Source organism: Dasypus novemcinctus, chromosome 12, assembly GCF_030445035.2.
Source record: "Dasypus novemcinctus isolate mDasNov1 chromosome 12, mDasNov1.1.hap2, whole genome shotgun sequence".
NCBI lineage: Eukaryota > Metazoa > Chordata > Mammalia > Cingulata > Dasypodidae > Dasypus > Dasypus novemcinctus.
Genome location: NC_080684.1, coordinates 31,983,467 through 32,006,052, shown reverse-complemented (window position 1 = coordinate 32,006,052; position 22,586 = coordinate 31,983,467). Strand labels below are relative to the sequence as shown.

Below are 22,586 nucleotides of genomic sequence, written 5' to 3'. Positions count from 1 at the left end.
ACATTACTTCCTGTAAGAAACCTAGTACACCGAGTGGCCAGCGGAGCAATTCTGGCACTTGGTAGTCCAATGACCCTTATTCTGGGCGGGGTCTAATGGGGACGTAGAGCCAATCAGCGGCGACGCTGCTCTTGCGGCTCCACGTCGGCACCAGCTGCGGGGCAAGATGGAGGCGCTGATTTTGGTAGGAGTCGGAGGGGCTGCCGAGGTGCTGCGGTGTCCAGTGGGGCCGGGAGTCGGGTTCAACTCGACTGGAGGGAAGACAGGGGGGAGTGCTGGGTAAACCTCGGGGACCGAAGGCTCCGCTGACTCCTGGAATAAGCGAGTGGCCTAGCGCAGGAGCTAAAGCCTCGGATCAGAGTAGGAAGCCCTGCCAGGGAGAACGCTTAGAGTCGGTGGAAAGTTGAAGGGAGCACATGGATTCCTAGGATGCGTAGAATTAGAAGCGTCCAGAGTTGTGGCGGGGGAGTGTTCCTCAGGTTTCTCTTAATTCTTTGCATTGTGAATGATCTCCTGATTTGAGTTTTCTCAAACTTCCAAACTCGCCCCAAATTATAAGAATACCGTGCAGGTATTTTGTCATCACAGGCTCTTCCTGATGGTTGTCACGGTTTGACCCTCCATTCCCTGTCACATTCCATCAAAAAACGTTTTTCTCCTTATTTTGGTTTCCGGTTAATCTCTATTATATATGTCTGTCATGCTGAAGAATCATTGTTCCACTCAAATTCTGGAATACCTGAAAGGAGTTAGTAAGGATTGTAGAAGACTTTTCCAAACTCCTTATTCTGTTCTCGTCTTCCCTCCCCATTTAGACTTTTGGAATTCTTACTGTAGGATCTGGGATGCTGGATCTCTCTCCATGGCAACGTGAGAATTGTGGTGGCCAAAGGGGCATATTTATCCCTTTATCCATCACACCCATTTTGCTTGTTCAAACCAATAAAATACCTATTACTCTTCCTTCAGACTGGACCTGAGCATTTCTCTCAAATGTACCCTGTTTTTAATTTGGGGCTATACTTAGGAATATGAGTTTATGATAGGATATGAATTATAACTCCTGGCTACCTTCCTTAATTGAGTTAAACTCAATTACAGGAGGCTCTTCTTTTCCTCTGACCTAATGCACATACATATCCAGATCCTCATCATCAGGTAAAAGAGAGTAACAGATTTCAATTCCTCTCTTTGAAAACTGGCAAAGGTGGCAGTGATCCCTTTGCCAGTGTATGGATTGGTCAAATCTAGGTAGAAAGCTTAAAATCTAGGTAGTTTTTAGTAGGATATATATATTTTTTAGCCAGTGTCTTTAAGCAGTTAACAGGATAGATCTTTGGGGATTGGTTTCTTTGGAGGTTTTTAGACATTTTTAGACACCTCCCTACACGTCTTTAGAAGGAAGCCTGCTTGAGGTAAAGGAGTGAGAGAGATGAAGTTAGGGAAGAATTGTGGTTCATTGAGGGAGGTATATGTGAAAGTCTTCCTTTGTCACATTTTTTTTAAGATTTATTTTTTAAATTTATTTCGCTCCCCCCCCCCAGTTGTCTGCTCTCTTTGTCCATTCGCTTTGTATTCTTCTGTGTCTGCTTGTATTCTTGTCAGCGGCACCAGGAATCTGTGTCTCTTTGTTGCATCATCTTGCTGCTTTAGCTCTCTCTGTGTGTGGCACCATTCCTGGGCAGGCTGCGAATTTTTCACATGGGGCACCTCTCCTTGCGGGGCACATTCCTTGCACATGGGCCTCCTCTACATGGGGAACACCCTTGCATGGCATGGCACTCCTTGCGTGCATCAGCACAGCGCGTCAGCCAGCTTACCACATGGGTCAGGAGGCCCTGGGTTTGAACCCTGGACCTCCCCTGTGGTACGTGGATGCTGTATCAGTTGAGCCAAATCTGCTTCCCTGTCACATTTTCTTATACCTCAGTTTCCTCTTCGTCCTCAGCAAAGTCTTATTTCAACTCACTTCTTCCTTATATCCACTTAAATCTGTACTTAAGTTGTTGCATTCATAGTATTCCTGCTAACCTGGTCAGATGCCTCAGAACTTTGCTTTAAAAACCTTACTGAAGGAGTCAGTGCTTAGTGGGTAGAGTTTTTGTGTAGGGTATTGAAAGAGTTTTTTTAAGGGATGGTGGTAATGGTAGTACAGCATTGTGAATGTGATTAATACCACTGAATGTATGCTTGAGAGTAGTTAAAATGGGAAATTTTATGTTGTATCTATGTTACCACAATGATAATAATTATAATAGTAATAATAATCCTCATGATTTCTTTTTTTATCATGAAGGACCTATGTAATGGCGTTAGGGACAACCATCCCCATAGGGAAAGGGCTTGCTCAAGGAAGCACAGTGTCAAAACTAGATTTAGATTGTTATTTCAACTTCCCAGACCAAGTCCCTCTTTGATGTTACGAAGGTTCTGTGATCATGGGCTTGCTACTTACTCTTTATGCAAAATTGTCCTTTCAATCACCAGTTTTTGTTTGTGACAGAGTCCCAACACATCTAGAGTTCTTGGGATATTAAGATAGTATTTTCTTTCCTCTGGGTCAGCTCTTTCCCACATTTTTTGCTCTTTGCATTCAGTTATTTGGGGCCCCCAAATTAAGAATTTATGTACTTTTCTCTACCTTCTAGCCTTTCTCAACTGGAATTCCAAGAGCCCTGATACCGGAAGGCATCCATTGTATAATGAGTCAGCTTCTCTGCACTGCATCCAGAATGGCAGTAGTTACAAACAATTCATTGGGAGAAGTGAGAAAATAGTCACTTAAATAATTTTGTGTTCTGTGGTTCAGATAAGGAACGCTCGTTGGAAATCAGGCAATCTTTCTTAAATCTCTATTTCTTTCCTAACTACTGTTCCACGCTGACTGACCTAGCAAATTTAGCACTATTTGATTCAGAATCAGCCTTCCTTACTGCTCCTGTTTTCAGCTCATCCCCTCTGTCTACTAAGCAGGATCTCCTGAATCTTAGGTCACCATCTTCATTGTGACAAGAATGAGAACTCCCTGGATCTCACTTTAGATCTCTACTCCTATTGAAGCAGAGTTTTTACTGTACTTGGGGATTGTTTAATAAGCCATTCCTTAGAGAGAGTAGACTCCTTCCAGAGTTCCTTCAGTTATCTCCATTCACTTTTTTATTTCCTTGTTTGGCTAAACCTCTGGGGAAATCTTATCGGAGACTTCTGTCCTCACGTACCTTGACCAGGCACACAGCTGTAGTGTGTTGAGAAGAAGGGAAGCGTAAACTAGAGATGATCAAGTGGAACTATTGATCAGAGTTTGCTCTGATTATGGGACTTTGTAAATACCAATAGGTTCCCTATTGGTATTTAGGTACTTTAGAGTGGGTCACATTTCTTTCTGGAATTAAGTAATCAGCCTTAGCTTCCAAACAGATTTGTCTTCTTTTTCTCAGATCTCCTTCCTTATAGTTCCTAAGGAAAGTGACCCTTTCATCTCCCTTAGTTCCCAGTGCTTAATAATAATGTTCCCAGCCTGTATCTTTGAACTCTGCTTCCTCTCTCCTGCTATTTCTGTTCTGCTATTCAGTGGTGAATGGAGAGGGATCTTAGGTCACCATTCTCCATTAATAGCCTATGGAATCTTAAAGATAATGACTCATCCCCTTGCCCCTCCCCCCCTTTTTCCCCCCTCAAGACTGAATAACTCTAACAGTTAGATCCTTAAAATTTTCCTCATGGGTTTCATTTTTCCTATCCTCTCTGGATTTACTTTCTGAGAGCTTTTCCAGTACCTTCCAGACTAGACTTCTAATTCTGTCCTTTCTCTCCCCTTAATAACATTTAATCCTAATACATTGACCGAATCCCAAATTCTAAGTCCCATACAAGTCAGGCCATCCAAAGTGCAGAAGGGTATGTGTATATATGGAGGAGGAACCTATGCAGAGTACATCAATGGCTCTTAGAGGTTGATGTTGCTCCATGGCCTCTGCTTCCTGAATCATCTTAATGGGGCTTTTGTTAAATTCCTTTGGCACTAACTGTAGAGGTACTTGGCCTAAATGCCTCCTCCCCCTGCTCTGGGCAAAGGTATCAATTACATTAAGCCCCCAAAGCACTCCCATCTCGTCCCTGGCAGTCCCCTGTGCCCCTTTCCCAGCTGCGTCCTTGCCTGTGCCTGGCCCCTCCATTTCGTTAGGAGAAGCAATCTCCTCATTCCTGCACTGTGGAGATATATTTCTCAGCTAGGGCGCAAGCAGTGCCAGCACTGCCCCCGGTGAGGTCCCTGGCAGCCATAAAAATTTTTATTGTGATTATGTTGGTGTCGGGGTGTCCATCTGGGTTATTGCACACCTAGTTTAATTGATTGAAGTTTAATTTATTGACACTTCACATTAAATGATCAGAATAAACTGTGCTGTTACTCTGGCCAGCTTGTTTTAATGGTTGATTGCTGGAAGCAGACCTCGGCTTGAACTAAAACCCCCAAAGAGCAATTGACGCTGCTTCTAACTCTCCCCATGTCTTGCCCTCCAAGAAGACCTCGTTATAGATTTCCGACGTATTTATATATATTTTTTCCCTCTCCTTTACAGTAGTGGGAAAGACTTGGTCCCCGGCAAGGTATAAATTATATCAAAGGTCTAGGGGAGCTGTCACACAGTCAAAAGAGGGGAGGGGGCCTCTCTGTGAAGAAAGCCAGACCCTCGAAGCCAAGTCTTTCCTGGGAGGCAGATTTAGGATCCTTTTCATCTAGATACTTGGCTACTGTTTTTTACTTTACTCTGTCAACATAACCTGGTTAGAGTCAGGATATTAACCTGCAAACTAGTTGTGAAAAGGGGAGCTAGAGGAGGCAAATGAAGGGTGGAAAGGTTATAAAGAATAAACTACCTACCTAACCACTTCTGCTAGAGTAATTAGGAAGAGGGAGTCATAGTGGTTCACTTGGTAACGCCGCCTCCACAGGCAAGGGCCCTCACTCAGCGTTCTGCCCTACCTCCCCCAATTCTGGGCAGAAGAGACTTTCTAATGAGCCTGGTTAGAGGGAACCTTCCTGTCCATGGTAGAGACAGCTTTCTCTACCAATTTTATTCATCTCCTTTTCTATTACTCTCTGGCTTTTAGAGGGAGCCTGTAACCTGGGATAGGATAACAGTTCTCCCTCGGGTCCTGATTGGGGGGAGCAGATAGACTGAAAGATGAACACAGAGGCTGTCAGTTCACTCTTTCCGAGACTGGCCTTTCCTTTGCAGGAACTGGGGTGGGGAGGTGCATAAATCATGATACAAATGACAGCTGGGGACCCGGCCCCATTTTTCCCTTTGCTGAGTGATATTTAAATGAGGGCTCCTGGGTTACAAACTGGGAAGGTAGGAAGTTCTTATGTTGCCCTCAACCTGAGGGTGTGGAGTACAGTCTGATTTCTGCTTGTTTATCTCTCTTCCCAGCAGTGCTGCTTTTATCATCATTTCGGTGACTCTGCACTTCCAAGATGGTTAAAGAATTAGGGACTGTGTGATCCTTGGGCAGAAATGTTCTCTAGCAGATAGACTTTCTGAATTTTCAGGAAGAGCCTGAGACTTTGCATTCCTGAAGTAACTGGGGGCCTCATTATCTCTGTCCTGCCCATCCCGCAGCCGCCTAGTTCAGTGCGAGAAGCTGGGCGGGTGTGGTGCTGACCTTTGCTCCCCCTGGTGGCTGTGTTAGTTTCCTCAGTCTTATTAATTTATGAAGGCCACTCACGTATTTATTGAAGTCATTGCTGGGTACCAAGCTAAGGGGAGGGGGTGGTTTTACAAACGTATCACTCTTTTCCCCATTTTTTTCCTGCCTACCCACACCATCCCCACACCATCATTATCTTCAGAGAGAATCTCAGATTAAATTCTAAACCCAGGTCTCTTGTCTCCCTGAAATCATAAAAATGTGTGAATGTGTATTTTTCTGGGAACGACGTACCTAGATTTCATCAGCTTATCAAATACCTTAAAAAAGGTATTAACCTTAACCGATTTAGGTCAGGCCTCATTTCTCTGATGAAGGAAGCTGAGTCCTAGAGAAAGGTAGGACTTGAGTTAATGGCTGAGCCAGGGTATAATACAGATTTTAAAATACAGGTTTTCTGGAATTCAGAGATGTTTTCTCCTGGTGTGTTATAGGTAATGTCAGAATTCTTTTTTTTTTTTTTTTAAGATTTATTAATTTCTCTCCCCTTCCCCCCCCCACCCCAGTTGTCTGTTCTCTGTGTCTATTTGCTGCATCTTCTTCTTTGTCCACTTCTGTTGTTGTCAGCAGCATGGGAATCTGTGTTTCTCTTTTTGTTGCGTCATCTTGTGTCAGCTCTCCATGGGGCAGCACCATTCCTGGGCAGGCTGCGCTTTCTTTCACACTGGGCGGCTCTCCTTATGGGGCGTACTCCTTACACTTGGGGCTCCCCTACGCGAGGGACATCCCTACGTGGCACGGCACTCCTTGCGTGCATCAGCACTGCGCATGGGCCAACTCCACACGGGTCAAGGAGCCCCAGGGTTCGAACCGCGGATCCCCCATGTAGTAGACGGACGCCCCAACCACTAGGTCAAGTCCGCTTTTCCTGTCAGAATTCTTTTTTTTTTTAATATTCTTTTTTTTTAATTTCTCTTCCCTTACCCCCCACTCTGGTTGTCTGTTCTCTGTGTCTATTTGCTGCATCTTCTTTGTCCACTTCTGTTGTTGTCAGCGGCATGGGAATCTGTGTTTCTTTTTTTGCTGCATCATCTTGTTGTGTCATTTCTCCGTGTGGGCGGCAACATTCTTAGGCAGCACTTTCTTTCATGCTGGGTGGCTCTCCTTACGGGGAGCACTCCTTGCGCGTGGGGCTCCCCTACACGGGGGACACCCCTGCGTGGCACGGCACTCTCTGTGCGCATCAGCACTGCGCATGGACCAGCTCCACACGGGTCAAGGAGGCCCAGGGTTTGATCCGCGGACCTTCCATGTGGTAGGTGGATGCCCTAACCACTGGGCCAAGTCCACTTCCCATGTCAGAATTCTTGATGACTGTGCTTTCCACACTGTGTTGTAGTATCTGTGTCAGGTAGGAATATCCTTTTTAGGTGTCTCTTCCTGCTGTCGGTTCTTTCCAAAGCGTGTTCAGTTTCTTTTGTATAACAGTATTCGGTCTTGTGTGAGCGGGGTAGTTTTCTGTAGTCCTTGCAGCTCCTGTTCTTTCCTGAGCTGTGCTTCTTGAATCTAAGCAAATCATTAGGTGATATGTGAAAAACTGTTCTCCTCTGTCAAAGACTTGAGCTAATTCCTCTTTTATCTTCACCTGAAGTTTCAAATGTTGTGGCTGGCACACTGGAGCCCTCAGTCCCAGAGGAGTTTTTCATTTGAATGAATTTGGCACAGAATTAGGGGGCACATCCCTACATTGCCATGTAGGGCTGGGCGTGGTGGCTAGGAATTTCTCCTTCTAGGGTTTCTGACTTGTCTTACTTTATAAATAGGGTTGAGGGAAGAGCATCCTGCTTTGATTCTAATTCGTCAAGACCTATTGCCAAGCCAGGGTGTCTTTGGCATGGCCTTGGGGATTTCTTTGTATATGGGCAATGAAGATTCCTTTCTAGGAATCTCACCAGATTCTTACTTGTGCTTCTACCTTGTGGGTAGCATCTTCTTCCTCCTTAAAGGCTTCTTGATTTTTTCTCCTCTAAATGAATCAAATAAGAAATTAGTAATAGCCCCCAAATATCCTTCTAACCCACTTCATGCTCCTAACACTATTCTCCCTGTCCTTTTCTTTTCTGGTGGCATATCCAGATCTTTCCCCAACGTGTTCTCTTACTACATATATATAGAACAGACTTTAATTCAGGGCTTTTTCCTCTTGTACTAGTTTGACTTACACGATGCATGACCAGAGAGCTATTATCCAGAGCTGCCTTTTGATATTTTTGCTAAAGACTATAAGCCTGAGGAAGCTGCAGGTCATCCAGGAGGTCCATAGGGGGCAGCACTAGGAATGCGTCTTCCCATCCAGTTCTCTGTGTGCTGGGGAAGGGGATACTGGGAGATGTTGATGTCTTTCACCAGGCTTCAGAAACCCCTGATTGAGATCTAAGACTCATTTTCAGCAGCCTACTTGCTTGTTTGGTGTTGTTTCAGCTCTCTTGAGGAGTGCATTCTAGTTTTCTTGATAATAAAGATATACGAGAAAATCTATCTGAGCCATTCAACCTCCCACAAACCAATCTGCCTACACATCATTTCCAGGCACCATTAGCATTTGAGGTGAAGTTCTGTTATACACTCAGGCTGTGGCTCTCTGAAAGTCAGTGCATCACAGAACTTTGTCTCGAAAGCTTTCTAGCAGCTACCCATTTTGAGGGTGGGAGGAAAGAATAGACCTTTTAAATTCTTTCAGCATGCCCCTAAAGCTTTTAGGGTCTTTCTCAGTAATCAGCATTTAATCTGTTACAAGGTCAAGCCTAGTCCATTGTCCTGGAAGCCCATTTCTCAATAGCTAGGAGTTATTTATAAATTTGCCCTTTGCAAAAACTTAAAATGAAATTACATTATCAGTAATGGCTTCTAGGGCCTTTAAATTGGCTGGTTTTATGGCACAAGGGGAGCTTCTGGCCCTCCCCATTCCTGAGAGGTAAGGGCCCCAGGCTGAGGTGGAACCAGCTGCAGTCAGGAGGTGGCAGGAGAAGTAAAGGAGAAGCTGCTGGCTCCTGCTGTAGCGGAGGAGTGGAGAATGAAAGCCATGTTTAGGTGCTAGTCTAGATTCTCAGCTTTATTTAGTGTGGTTCCTTTGCAAGTTACAAACCACTAGCCTTTTCTATAGTGCCTTTACCCCCTTTGGAGCTATAATATACCAAATTTGGTCTTTCTCTTTGCCTTCCTTTGCCTGTCTTTTATTCTTACCAGAAAGATCCATTGTTTCTCACTTTTGGGGGGGTTTTCTTTGATAACATCTTCCAGGAAGCCATGGAAAGAGCCAGGAGCAGAACCCGAGGGTCTGTTTCTCTCTGCTAGCCTGGCTGTTTTAGGCACTTTACACCTGTTGGGCCTTAAGCACATTGACTCTCCCAGTTGGCTGGTGGCTGTGAGGGTTTTTCTTTTCTTTGGGTTCCCATTCTTTCTAGGGATGCCAGGCTTATAGCTGGAAGAACCAGTTAGCCATGCCAGCTCAGTGCCCTTGTTAAACCAATGGGCAGCTCTGTAAGATTACTATGAATGTGTGAGCCCAAGATCTCCAGAGAACAAATTGTGGGGAAAATGATTTTCTCTAAGTTTCCTTCCCTGTGAACTTCTTTTCTTATCTTAAGGAAATTCAGCCCCATTGGTGGTCCCCTTTAAGTGAATTGAAGACCCAAGTTGCTGTAGAAATGAGCCTGCTTTGTAGGAAGACCTTTCTGTGGGGATTTAGGAGTGAGTAGGGCTGCTTCTCCTTGAGACCTTTTCTGTGAGACTCCAGAGGACTTCACTCTACTAGTCACAGAGTTCCCTAGAATGGTGGCAGAGTTCCTCCCACCTTGTTTATTCCAGAGATTAGTGTGTATAGGGTGAGCATCTCTAAGGAGTGTTTATCAGAGGTCAGCCAGGATAGCCCCACCAGAAAATTCCCGTGTGTGGAAGTCTATCAGAGTTCTCCTTGATGCTTACTGCATCAAGAAGCTTTTCCTTTGTTCCCAAACTTCATTTATTCTCTCATTCAACAAATATTGAGAGTTTTATGTGCCAGGTATTGTTCTAGGCCCTTGGGGTAAATCAAAGAACAGAACACAAAAAATACTGCCCTGAAACTCAAGTGGGGAAAGCTTACCTTCTCTGTCACCTTGTTGTCCAAAGACTAGGTTCCCTTTACTCCATTCTTAACTCCTGGTGAGCTTGGGTTCATTCTTTATGTGGGACCATAAACCTCCTGGAGAGTCCCATGGAACAGTTAACCTTTTCAGAAGCTGCAGTTTCCGGAGCCTTAACACTGATTCTTTCCTTCTTTCCTCCTCACCCTTTAGTCTTTGTGTTGTCGTCGTGGTGTCCCCCCACCCCTGTGGCTCCCTCATCTGTCTGTCTGCTCGTTGTTTGCTTGCTGTCTGTTTTGTTGTTTGCTTGCTGTCTGTTTTTTCTCTTTAGGCGGCACTGGGAACTGAACCTGGGAGACCTCCCATGTGGGAGGCAGGCGCTCAACTGCTTGAGCCACACCTGCTCCCCCTTTTAGTCTTTGGTAAACATATGCCTGGAGAATGTGTTTGGCTTCTGTGAAGACAGGAAAGGGAGGGAACAAAGCAAAAGCTTTGTCTCATAGCACAGGGGTATCCATGGTAAGCAGTTTTGATCAGAAAATAAATAAATGTGAGGCTGGAAACTTCTTCCTTGCATACACCACTGCCTTCCCTTTCTTTCCCTCCTGCCCCTCCTAGTTAGCTGGTTCTCTAGAAGTTGCAGGGAGAGAAGAGAACACCAGGCCACTGTGACTTTTGCAAAAATGATATGCTTATAGTTGAAGAAAGGAGTTGCCTGCAACCATCAGAGTTGGGGCTGTGCTTCCTTCACCAGAGCAAGTGTCCTCAAAGTCTGTTTCTTGATAGTAAAAGAAAACTCCCCTCCTGCTCACTGTCTCTAGGCCCCAGAGAGTTTTTCAGATAGATCTTCTTCTCACTGCTTCTTAACTCGCTCCCAACATTCAGGTTGGTCTTTTGTCGCAGCAGGCTAAGTGTTAGTGGCTGGGAGTGTAGTGGAGGAACTGGGATTATACGAGAGGTCTTGGAAGATGGATGTCTCACCGGGGCTGCATTCAGAACTGTCGTGCAAGCTTGTGTGTGTGCGTTTGTGCTTGCGCATCTCTCTGTGCTCAGTGTGTGGCTGGTTTAGGAAAGGCTTACTTTATGCCTCTGCATTGCTACTGCATTGGGACTGCAGAAATTCCAAGTACACTAGGTCATTCAACCCTAGTTTCAAATGGCCTTGTTCAGTGTCTGTTAACTAATCCAGTCACATTTTCTGTCCACCTGTGCATACAAGACCAGGGAGGGGGGGTAATTTGGAAAATAACTCTAGCATAATATTTGGGAATAACAGCCCAACCCACCTAGGTTGAGCCTTCTGTGAGGCTGGCTCAGGGCAACTGTTTCTCTGTTGAAACTTTTGGAGTCCTTTGTTGAAATGCCCTCTCTCAATTCAGTTTACTCACCACTTTGTCATTCTCAGTGGGAAAAGTCAAAATCTACCTGGGTTGGGATTGGGGACATACAGAGGCACCACTGTACCCCCTTGTATCCCCAGTGGGGGAAAAGGTTTGCCAGTGGTCGAGGGGTCCTTCAGGGCTGAAAGTTTGTTCATATCTCTTCAGGAACCCTCCCTGTATACTGTCAAAGCCATCCTGATTCTGGACAATGATGGAGATCGACTTTTTGCCAAGGTGAGATTCCCTCTTAGGTTTGTTTAGGAGCAGGACAAAGACTTAAATTCTGAGATTCCAATTTGGGACTGACCCTAGTAACTCATATTCCCTGATACTATAGTTTTGAGAATCCTCCTATCCTACCTTGACCACTACAGATAAAACCGGAGCTGCTTCTGTCCCTTAGCTGCCTTCCTTCCCCACTTGCCATCCTCAGACCTTGGCCTCCTTTGTTATTAGCATCAGAGCGGGGAAATGCTTCAGAACCTTCCTTCCTTGCAGAAGCAGCACCTGGACATGAGTACCAGCCCGTCTGTGCCATCACTCCTGTCCCCTCTCCTCTTACCTTGTCAGTCCTGCCTGGGTTTTTTAGGGTTCCAGCACTGGGTCTCCAGTCACCATCAAGCTTGTTGCCTGACTTCCCCAGTGTGACATTTCTAACTTTGGGTCTATTGAAAGAGAGGAGAAAGGACACCTCTCTCCTCTCCTTCCATATTCTCCCCCTCCTGTAGAAATTTCTTCTGTCCCTGGTGTATTAACTCCGGGCAATCATAGCATAAATCAATCAGCAGGTAGAGATTAGTTTAGAATTCACCAGCTGTTCCTCCCTGTAATTGGATGTAACTATGCAGGACACCTTTTGAAACAGTTATCCAGTTACTAAATGCCAGGCCTGTCATAGGTCTTCAGCTGACTGCGACGGATTAGCCCCTAAAGAGCAGAGCGATTTAGCAGCCTGCCTTTCTGCCCTCTTGCCAGGGAGAGCTTGGGAGTGGGCTCAGCAATGTGCTGGAGTGCCTCCTGCCTCCTTCAGTTTGTAGAAAGGAGAGCTAAGGTATGACAGAGCACAGGGCAGGCTTTGCCTTTCTTTGGAGGAGGTTTTCATGGCCTTTCCCCATTGCTCAGGTTCATACAGTGAGTGCAGTCTGAGAGAAGTGTTCTGAGCTCCTAGTGTCTTCTGTGTCCACCGCACTGCTCCCCGACACAGGGCCGCTCCTAGGAAGCACTCGGAGAGCTTCCTCTAACGCAGGCAGGTACAGAACCTCTGTGTAGGGCTCACAGGCCTCAGTCCTCACACAGTCTTAGAAATGTGAGGTGGCAGTGCTCACAGCAGGGACCTGAAAAAAAAAATTTTTTTTTCTTTATATTACTCACTACCCATTTCCTGCCTCCGCAGTCCTCCTTCCCTTTCCCCACCATTATTTCTCCTTCCTCCTATGCCTTGAAGGAGAGAAATCCAAGAACCCAGGGCAAAACATAGTCACCAATCATTCTGGGCTCTCAGCTTTTAATAACCCAACTCCATCTCCTTTCCCTCTGACCAGTACTATGACGACACCTACCCCAGTGTCAAGGAGCAAAAGACCTTTGAGAAGAACATTTTCAACAAGACCCATCGGACTGATAGTAGGTCGTTTTCCTTTCGCTGCTCCCTGTGCCGGGGGAACCAGGGTGGGAAGGGGGTGGCGGTAGGACTGCGGAGAAAGGGTAAAATGACTCTGCCTCCTTCTTCTCTCTTTTTCCTCCTCCCCTCATATAATAAACTCTTCAGAAATGTAATGGGGAGGTGAGTGTACCTCACGCGGGAATACCGTGCTGGAAGGTTGGCTGTTAGCTACCTGTCTAGTCCCTGGATTTATGAGCCTCACTTGACAAATTTAACTGCAGCTCTGCTTATTGTACCGCATCCATTAGGGCAGGTAAATGGAAGTCTGTAAAGGTGACCGCTCTGCATTTTCACCTCCGAAGGATTGACTAGTATCCTGTCTTATATACAAGGAGTGGAATGAGGGGTAGTGGCGGGGGCAGGGAGGCTGTTGAGGGGAAAAGAAACATTTAGACTCCCCCAACTTTGTATTTTCCTTCCTTTGCTACCTCCAGAAAAGGAAAAGCAGGTGCCCTTCAATCTTTGGGGGTCATTACGACCTGCCTTCACCACAACCCAAAAGAGCTGGATAGCAGGAATTCATGGTGACTCCTGCCTCCTTATCTCAGGCTACCCACTGTTTCCACTTTTCTTCCCCAGGTGAAATTGCCCTCTTGGAAGGCCTGACAGTGGTGTATAAAAGCAGTATCGATCTCTATTTCTATGTGATTGGCAGCTCCTATGAAAATGAGGTGAGACTCCCCACCCTCTTTGATCCCACTTCCTAAACCACAGGCAAAATCCAACCACTGGTTCTGGGCCTTAGGGATGCTCTATCTGTCTGCCTTCTGGCTGGGCTAGTGAAGTTGTCAGAAATCCTGCCACTTTACAAACGTGGCTCAGCAAATGAATCACCCTAGAAAGGAAGTTCCTTTCCTTTTATTTCCATGTAGGAGACCATATATTTTTATATGTAGTACTGGAGATTGAACCCAGGACCTCGTACATGGGTAGCAGGCACTCTAGCACTGAGCTCCACCCGCTCCACCCATATATATTTTAATACATGCTAGCATACAATATCAATGGCCCTGTGTCAATAGGTTTTGTTTTTCCCCCCGAGGTGTGGGCAGGGTTGGGGGAGGGGGCTGGATGCCTGCTCTTGCTGTGAAGGGTCTGCACCTGACCGAGTTTGGGCCAATTAGCCAACACTTTAACTGGCCCTAAATGAATATCTGAAGCCATGTGTCCTGAATGGGTCATTTGGGAAGGCTGTAGGTGTAGTCCTAACCTGCTACCTATACAGGTAAAAGCTCTTTACCACAGGTAGCAACTTCTGGGGGAGTAGGGAAGTGAAAATAAGCCTTCCTACTGCTAGAAAATTTGAGGCAAAAGTAGAAGCTTGAGGGAATAACTCTGAGCTCTTATTGCTATAAGTTCATTGTTATTCAAACCTTGCAACACTTCTGTGAGGTGTAGACATTGGTATCCTTGTTTTATGGATGAGGAAACTGAACTGTGAGGAACCATAAGAAATTACTTGTATTTGACCATTGCCGAACTGCAAAAGTGGTGGTTTCATGTGGTTCAACCTTATAACTTTACAACAGAGTCACACATGTGGAAAATGACTCAGCTGGGATTCAAACCCTTATCTGTCTGACTCCAAAGCCTGTGCTCTTTCCACTCTGCTGCTTTCCTCTGACCTCAGCTATTGATTGGTTAATGGCTTTTCTACCTAAGACATCAGAGAACACACAGTTGATGAAGACATGTGGAGGATTATGACAGGAAAGTTCTGTTTGAGCATTTTGGACAAAAGAGACTTCATGGGATCGTAGCAAAATTTATTTCTGTGAGAAAGTACAGATCTGCTTCGTATCTTGCTCTCACTTCCACCTTATACTTTTGGTTCATTGTGAAACTGTGTCTTTTTATACTTGCTGAATTAGAGGGTTTTGTTTTCAGGACCTTATTCTCTTCTACTTCCTTTGTTTCCCAATAGCTCATGCTCATGGCTGTTCTGAACTGCCTTTTCGACTCACTGAGCCAGATGCTAAGGTGAGCTGACCATTCTTGATGTTGGTTTGGGAGGGAAAGTATCTATATTCTTCAGGACCGCAGGATTTGCAAGGGATAAACAGAAGCTCCAAGGAGTTTATTTAGCGTAAGAGGTTGGGCTTCTTATCTCAGGGTAATCCATGCTGACAAGGAGACTGGATGGAGAGTGTACCCCTGCCTTGGAATCATTCTTCTGCTAAGGAAGGGAATTAGAAGGGAGTAGAATCTTTGCCTTCATGTCTACTCTCTTATTCCCTATGACTCCATCAGAGTCCTAAGAAGTACCCTTAGGGTGCTTCCCAGGCTTCATTCTTTAAAATAAGTTAGGGAAAAGGCAGGTATAGGGAAATGTCCCAGACGAAACCTCAGTACCGTGAGAATGGAGGCAACAGTCCAACTTTTGATTTCTGGCCCTTAGTTTTTCCCTTCTCTTAGAACAGGAAGAACGTGCCATTGACACTGTCCTCCCTTCCATCTCCCCACCAGCCCTCTGTTCCCCATGGAGCTGGGTAGTAGAAGAGATATAAGATACTTTTCCTGAAAGCATCCAGGACTCTGAACTTCATTCCCCCAACAGCTCCCAAGTGAACCCAGTACAGACAGCCATCTGGAACAGAGCAGCAGACGCTCTCAGTCCCACAAAATCAGCAAGGCAAATGGCTCAGATTTCCTCAGGAAGGGGATGATTTATTTCTTAGCCAGGTGAATGAATAGACTTCATTTTGGGTGATCTAGTGAAGGAGTCAGACTGACGGATGTGATTAGCCACATGCACCAACCACCGGATCTGAGTCTGGTGGATGTGGGCCCTGCTGTTTGCGACTCTCTGGTTGGGCTGCTTTTCAGGGCTTGAGTAGAGCTGGGGGGGAGGGAGGACGGGAGGGAAGAGAGACGGGAGGTTTGTGGAGCTGGAGTGCGAGGAGGTGACACTTGCGCCCTCCCTCACCTCTTGCCACTCCAGCTTGAGTTGGGTTTTTTTTTGTTTTGTTTTTTCTTTTCCAGATTGAGTTTTTTAACTCTATTTTTCCTTTTTTCACCCATTCTTGTCTGTGTTCACAAGCAGTGTCATGAGCAGCATCATGGCAGGTAGGAAAGAAACGGTAGACCTGGATAATCAACTTTTGAATAGTCAAAAATTGGCTATATGTATATGTGTGTATATATATATTTTTTTTGTCTCTTTCTTGACATTTCTGATCCTTACTCAGCGAAGAGTAGGAAAGGGTTTAGAGTGGATTAGGGAAAAAAATTTTTCTTCACCTTATTAACAACTTTGTGTGGTTGTGATGGACACAATTATTGGTCTGGTTTGGGATCTGCCACTGAGACAGTATGCCCAGGAGTCCTTTCACACACAGGCTGGTTTTTCTCTTCTCTTTGGGACTCAGGAAAAATGTAGAAAAGCGAGCTCTGCTGGAGAACATGGAGGGGCTCTTCTTGGCTGTGGATGAAATTGTGGATGGAGGGTGAGTTCTCTGACCTGTGTCGACCTCCCTGGATCGGGGCTGAGGGAGTGGGGTAACTGCCTCGGTTCTAAGGCAAGTGGGCTGAGGGGCCAGGGATCCTATCCCCACCGTAAGTTGGTCCTTCAGGACACAGTGAAGGATGGTCTGTTCTTTGTCTTTGTAGGGTGATCCTAGAGAGTGATCCTCAGCAAGTGGTACACCGGGTGGCGTTAAGGGTAAGCAGGAGCGTGTTCCCCTACAGCCCCTGTCTACTCACAAACACCCTTCAGGGCCAGACTTGCTGAATTCTTTTGTTGTTTGTTTGTTTGTTTTACTTAAATGCATCTCAGGATTGGGGCTCATAGAATATAGCCTCCTTCCCTTTCACATTCATTGTCCCAAAGAAGAGAAACAGAGTGAACCTATTTTTACCCCTAACATGGTACCTAGCATCTCATATACTTTTTGCACAAATTGGACATTTAATACATATTTACTGAATGAGTAAATGAAATTAAAGAAACAATATTCATTGTTCTGAAACGATAAAGGAACTTGAAGTTGGCTAATTCCTCCTTCGGGGATGAATCCTAACCATCTGAAGCAGATGAGTGTCTTCCTTGTCTTTTTTTTTTCCTCCTTGTCTTGTAAAAGTCCCTTATTAATCAAGGACAGCACCTCTCCATCAGGAAGTACTTATTTGCCAGAACCTTGCTCCTTTCTTGGCTCTAGTGATATCAGAAAGGGGTGTCTTGGTTAGCCAAAGAAGGCTTTGAGTCTGCTGGGGAGATGATAGTGGGTGCAGAGAGGGCTCACCAATTGGGGGGGGTATAGAGATGTCTGAGTAAAGCAAATCTCCCCATTCACAGAATGTCCTGGCTCTGACCTCCACAGAGTGAAGGCTGACAGTGCTGGGTAATGGGAAATCTTCTCTCTTAACTGCCATGGGCTCCATTTGCATAGTTTAATCTTCTCCTCTAACATATGTCTCTATGTGGCAAGAGTGAGGGTCCCTCCCCACTAGCTCCCTCCTTCCTCTTCTCAGGCTGCTGTTGCAGCAGTTTATTTCTTCAAATTAACATGCTGTCGTTACCCATCAGGCCTTGCGTATCCATTAAGCTACCCCTGGCTCCCCCTCATCCTCTCCCTGGTGATACTGATATTCAGGGAAGGTCTTCTCCGACTAGGGATCAGTTCCCCCACCCCAAAGTTGAGGGTGTTGAGGATCCGAAAACCTGCTGATTACTTGGCGTAGAATAAATCTTTGAAGAAGGCTTCCTGCCTTAAAACAGAGGTATGAATGAAATGAGCCCTTTTTGCTCAGAGCCTCTGGCCAAGTAAAATTTTGGCTGTACTGTGACGACTCCTTCCCCGAGGGACTGAGAAGTTTAGGGCCTCTGCCATTTGCTTCAGTTTAAAGGACCACCTCTTCCTTCTCCACTGTCATTCTCCAGTCAGGCCTTACTCCAGCCTTCTCTGATTTGAATCCCCGTCTCTCTGCCATAGGGTGAAGATGTCCCCCTCACGGAGCAGACCGTGTCTCAGGTATGACTTTCTCCTCACTTCCTCTGCAGGTGGACTGGGTCATTAAAGGGGATAGAATAGCTTTCCAGCCCAACCCACCAAGTCCAAATGGGACTAGAGACTGAAGATACATCTTCCTTGTCTCCCTCTCATTCCAGAGACCTGGGACTCATACAGCTAAATGCTCTCTACCCCCCACTTCCAACTCCTATCCCGGTTTCCTGTGAACAGTGGCTGTCAGCCTTGCTCTGTACCCTTCAAACCCTCCCTGCCTGCTGCCTCATTCAGTGATTTATTCCCCAGCAGAGGCTTGCCTTAAGCAGATGGTCTGTGTGCACACACACTCTCTCTCTCTTTCTCTTATTATTCAAATGAGGACTAAACTGGAAATACATATTCCAGAATATGCAGGTTTTGCAGATCAATCCTGCTTTTTTGACTGCAGATAGATTGTCTACCTGATGGGGGGGACAAGGGAGGGATTCTTTTTTTTTGACTCACTGGCAGTTCTAACCAAGAAGTCCATCTGGATGTGGTACCCCCTCCCCCCCCCCCTTTTTAACATGTCCAGCAACTCCCAGTTTTGTTTTGTTTTTCTTGGAGGGAAATCTCTTTTCCTGTCAGAGAAGAGGTATCCACTGGGATTTGAAAGATTCAAATCCCAGTGGATTTGAATTTTTTTGAAATTTCCCAAACTGACAGTCTTCTAGGGCCTTAGAGAACTTCTTCCCATCCCTCTACCCTTGGGAATTTTCTGTTTCTCATTTTTCTAGGGCCAGGAAGACAAATGAAGGGAAGGAGATCCCCAGTTCCCACCCCCACCTTGCCCCCCCCAAGCACGCCTTCCCAAATGCTGCCCTTGTCTCTGCAGGTGCTACAGTCAGCCAAAGAACAGATCAAGTGGTCACTACTTCGGTGAAGACTCTGCTGCTGCTGGCTCTTCACCTCCTTCCCAACATCCGCATATCTGCTGTGACTTCTTCCCAGCCCCCACGATGCTCAGGGTCATCTCGGGGATCACGCAGGATGCTTAACTCTCCATCCTGTCTGTGGTGGTTGTCTCCCCGGTTCCTGTGCCCCCGTGCTCCGCTCCCATACCCACACATACCTGCCCTTCTATTCCCCTCTCACTTCTTACAGTTCTGGGAGTAAATCTCCCAGCAAATTTAGATGCAGGGCAGGGAAAACACCCTCCTTTCTAGACTGGATTATGTTCCCATGTTTTCCTACTTCCCCCCACCCCCCATATTTTCTCCTCAACTTCTCTGCCCTCTGCTGCAGACACAGTTCAGATCAAAGCAGGAGAAAGAATGTGCTGAGTGTTTTCCTGCCTTTGCCCAGCCTTCATCCCAACAGCCCATATGTCCAGCAAGGGGAGGGAGAGAGAATCTTTCTCTCTAGAATGAGTAGGGATGGGGAGAGGTGCCTCCAGTCTCAGCGCTATTCACGGGATTCAGCATTTTCTCCTATTACTTCTTACTGCTCTGTCCTCTAGCCTTGAAAAAGAGATTGGGGACAGCTTACATGGAGGGGACAGAGTGGACAGAACAGTGATTTAAATTTTATTGGATAGGGCTTATAAAATTCTGTATTTCAGTTAGAGCTGTATTCTCCACCCTGATCTGGCTTACAGCTTCAAAACTGCTGTGGTCTGAGAGTGTTCATTATGGGAGGGTCCGTTCTCTTGGTCCACTACCTTAACGCTCCACCTTTACTACCCGTGGGATATTTGCCTGATTTGTCCCTTCTGTGCTCTGGAGCAGAGCCAATCCCTGGAACTAAAAACTCCCTTCTAGTCTGGGGAAGAAGAGTTTCAGCTCAAAACCAGGCGGTGGGGGTGGGGGGTGGGGGATTTATGACTTGGGCCCCTGGGCTCTCAGTCCTCTCAGCTCCCCCACAAGCATTTCACTCCTCTGCCTTGGGTCTGAAATCTCTGCTGCTTAACCCTCTCCTCTCTCCGCTGTGGTCTCAAATCCAAGCAGTAGGTCTGGCTCTTCTCTTCCCTGGGTTGCTGAGAGAGGTGCCCTTCTTAAGACCTTTGGGGGTTAGATTTCCCCAGGAAAATGGAAGGTGGAACACCCTTTTTTGGGTCTAATCTTTCCCATTGACTCAAAACTTCCCACAAAAATTGTTCAAAAAAAACCAAAAACAAAACAACCTTGAGACTTCAGGGTTCTCCCCTACTCACTGCCAATTCTTCAGGACTGAAGTGGGGCAGAAAACTGGGCATTTGAGGGGGCATCTTTATGGAAGAGTCGTATGGAGTCAGGAGATAGCCACCTTTTTACACTGCTCTGTGTGAAAAAGGAGTAAAACATTTCTTTTTCCAAACTGCCTTTGTGTGATGTTTCTGTTCCTCTTGCTGTCTTTTTGGCAGCTGCTCCCATTCTTCCAGCCCCCTAACTCCCCGTCTTATAATATTTCTTACCTCCTACCTCAGAGACTCCCCCGGCATCTCCCCCCCTCCGTCCCTAATTTACGGGGCTTTTGCCTCCTTGGCATCTCCGTCCTGGCCCCTCAACTGGAAATTGGCGCCAGGGGTGGAGTGGAGATGGTATTTTCTCAGTGGGAGTCCTGGAGAACCGAGTTCCCCTCCCCACCCGCAAAGCCAGCTGCCTACTCCCTGCTCCCTGCTCAGCCGTTAGTAACCCGGAGACGCGCACCTGCGTGGGGCTCTCCTCCAGCCCAGCTCCCTTCCTGCACCTCCCACTCCTGCTCTGAAACGGCGCTGAGCGGGTTATTTATCGGAGCCAGTGCTGCTCCAGAAGGTCAGGACGGTGGTGTAAATAACCTCTTCTCGCCGTCCGCCGTCCCTCCAGAGCCCGCGCCCCTCCCCCCCCCCCACCTTTATTCGCACAAATGAATGTGGCCGCGCTGGCCCCGAGCCTGGCCCTGCATCTTAATGGGGCGGTGAGCTCACAAGATGGATTCAGCCGGGGGTTTTATGGTTGCCGCGGCGACAGGAGAATGCTTTGGTTTTCTTTCCCCCTTCCTCCGCAGGATTTTAAGGAGGGGTGTGTGTATGTGTGTGTGTGTGTAGCTCTCCTCTCCATTGCAATTCAAAGGGTCTCCTCAGTCCTCTCTATCGCTCATAAAATGGGCCTGCGTTTCCAGGATTAAGCAAGAGAGTCCACATTGAGACCCCAGATAGGGAAGGAGGAGGAGGAGAAGGTAACGGGAGTGGGGAGAGCTGCTGCGGCGTGAGAGCAGGAAACAGCTTCCCAGCCCTGCCTGTTCCTCTGTGAGAACCTGGCAACAAAGCTCATCAAACTGCAGGGCATCTGTGCCTGGGATCCTCAGCAGAGAGAGAAACATGCTTGGGTGTGCCACCCCTGCAGGCCTGCATGGAAAGTGGGAGTACAGGGCGCTGCATGAGGGCTGGGTGTCTTCGTCTTTGCAGTCTGAGCTAGAGAGAAGCAGTGTCCAGCTTTCCCATCCTAATCTTCCTACTCGTCACCTAGCACTGACTCGGGGTAGGTGGGTGGAGGACGCGGTGTCACTGCGAGTTGGGAGTGGTGGTGATCAGTGATGGTGTGGAGACTGGAGTTCTTGCCATTCTCCAAACTTGGAATGCTCAGCTTCTTCGGTTTCCCCAGCCTGGCCTGGTTGGAGCTTCCCCTGCCTTCTCTGTTTCCCACTAGGAATGGCACTCTGGCCAGCAATTGTCTTTCAGGACTGTGAGCAAACTCGTCCCCATCTGACTGAAGCAGAGACATGGGAGCAGGGTCTGATTATCTCCCTTTCTTGATCCTTTCAGACCCTTCTGTCTTTTGGCTGGGAGTTTTTTCCCTTTCTCAGAGTCTGGGGCGCCCCTCCTCCCCTTTCCCCCGTTTCTCCCTTTTGGCTGGGAAAGTGACTGCAGCTTGAACAGTGCCAGACACCTGCCTGCCAGATGTGGCGATTCCCCATTCTAGACGCCCCCCCCCCAATGTCTATCCTTTCCCTACCCCACTGAGCTCAGACAGAGGGAGCTCCCCCACAGGGTGATTTAGTGCTGCAGGCTCTCTTCCTCAACTGCCCCCCTCTCGTTCCTCTCCCTTCCCCTGGTGCCTGTGCCCCTCTTTTTCCCACCATGTCCTGCTGCCCCCTTCCTGGTACAGCTTCCTCCCACTCCCAACCCTGAGGCACTGGACTGTGTAAGCCCATCTCCTGGCCTGGGGAGTCAATGGGTGGGGCAGGGGTGATTGGCCCCTGTTTCACCCATGTGAGAGTACATCAACCTGGATGAGAACAGTGGCAGCCAGAGCTGATGTCATTCTAACTGGGGAGGAGGGGAGATGACAGGAGGGGAGGGGGGAGAGGACCACACTCACTCAAGACTGTGTGCAGACCTTCCCCAGTAAGAGAGCGCCCAGCAATGGGGCTGCCTGATGGGCCTCACAACTGCATTTCTCTGGCCAGGTCTCCAGACCTTGTCTCTGGATCTGTCTCAGTATGACTCAGTGGATGCCCCTCAGCTCCTCTTCAGAATGACCCAAAATACACACAAAGGGAACCCCAAGACCTTACCCTTCTTCCTTTAGTGTTTGCCCTTCTGTGTCTTTTCTCTATCAATCTCTCTTTCCTCTCGTTTTGTCCCTCCCCTCTTAGTTGTGCTTCTCTCTCTGGTCCTCTCCTGGCTCCCCTGCTCCTGACACCTTCATGCCACGTCTTAACATGATTCCAGACCTCCACCAAAGCAGGAACTCACTCAGAGCCTCTTCTCTCCTCATCCCTCCTTGCAACTTGACGCCCCGCGCCCCTCGGTCTTCCAGTACCAGAAGAGAGGGCATGGCCACTGGTGGGAGTGAGGGAGGGGGAAGGCCGGGTCAAAGAG

The 22,586-nt window shown here is 47.2% G+C and overlaps 1 protein-coding gene across 1 annotated transcript; it reads left to right on the top strand.

Moving 5' to 3' along the window:
* The first annotated feature begins 100 nt into the window (after positions 1 to 100).
* Positions 101 to 20,101, top strand: COPZ1 (COPI coat complex subunit zeta 1). The gene is made up of 9 exons (XM_004462695.5): positions 101 to 184; positions 11,324 to 11,392; positions 12,700 to 12,781; positions 13,401 to 13,492; positions 14,746 to 14,801; positions 16,190 to 16,267; positions 16,431 to 16,482; positions 17,753 to 17,791; positions 18,642 to 20,101. Exons 1-9 carry the CDS (start codon positions 167 to 169, stop codon positions 18,687 to 18,689), a joined length of 534 nt encoding a protein of 177 aa, XP_004462752.1. The 5' UTR covers positions 101 to 166; the 3' UTR covers positions 18,690 to 20,101.
* The last annotated feature ends 2,485 nt before the right edge of the window (positions 20,102 to 22,586 follow it).

Bases quoted from the DNA above. Each gene is read 5' to 3' on its own strand.
- COPZ1 (XM_004462695.5), top strand. The intron at 16,483-17,752 runs GTAAGCAGGAGC...TCTCTGCCATAG, and splicing joins TACACCGGGTGGCGTTAAGG to GGTGAAGATGTCCCCCTCAC. The intron at 17,792-18,641 runs GTATGACTTTCT...TTGTCTCTGCAG, and splicing joins CGGAGCAGACCGTGTCTCAG to GTGCTACAGTCAGCCAAAGA.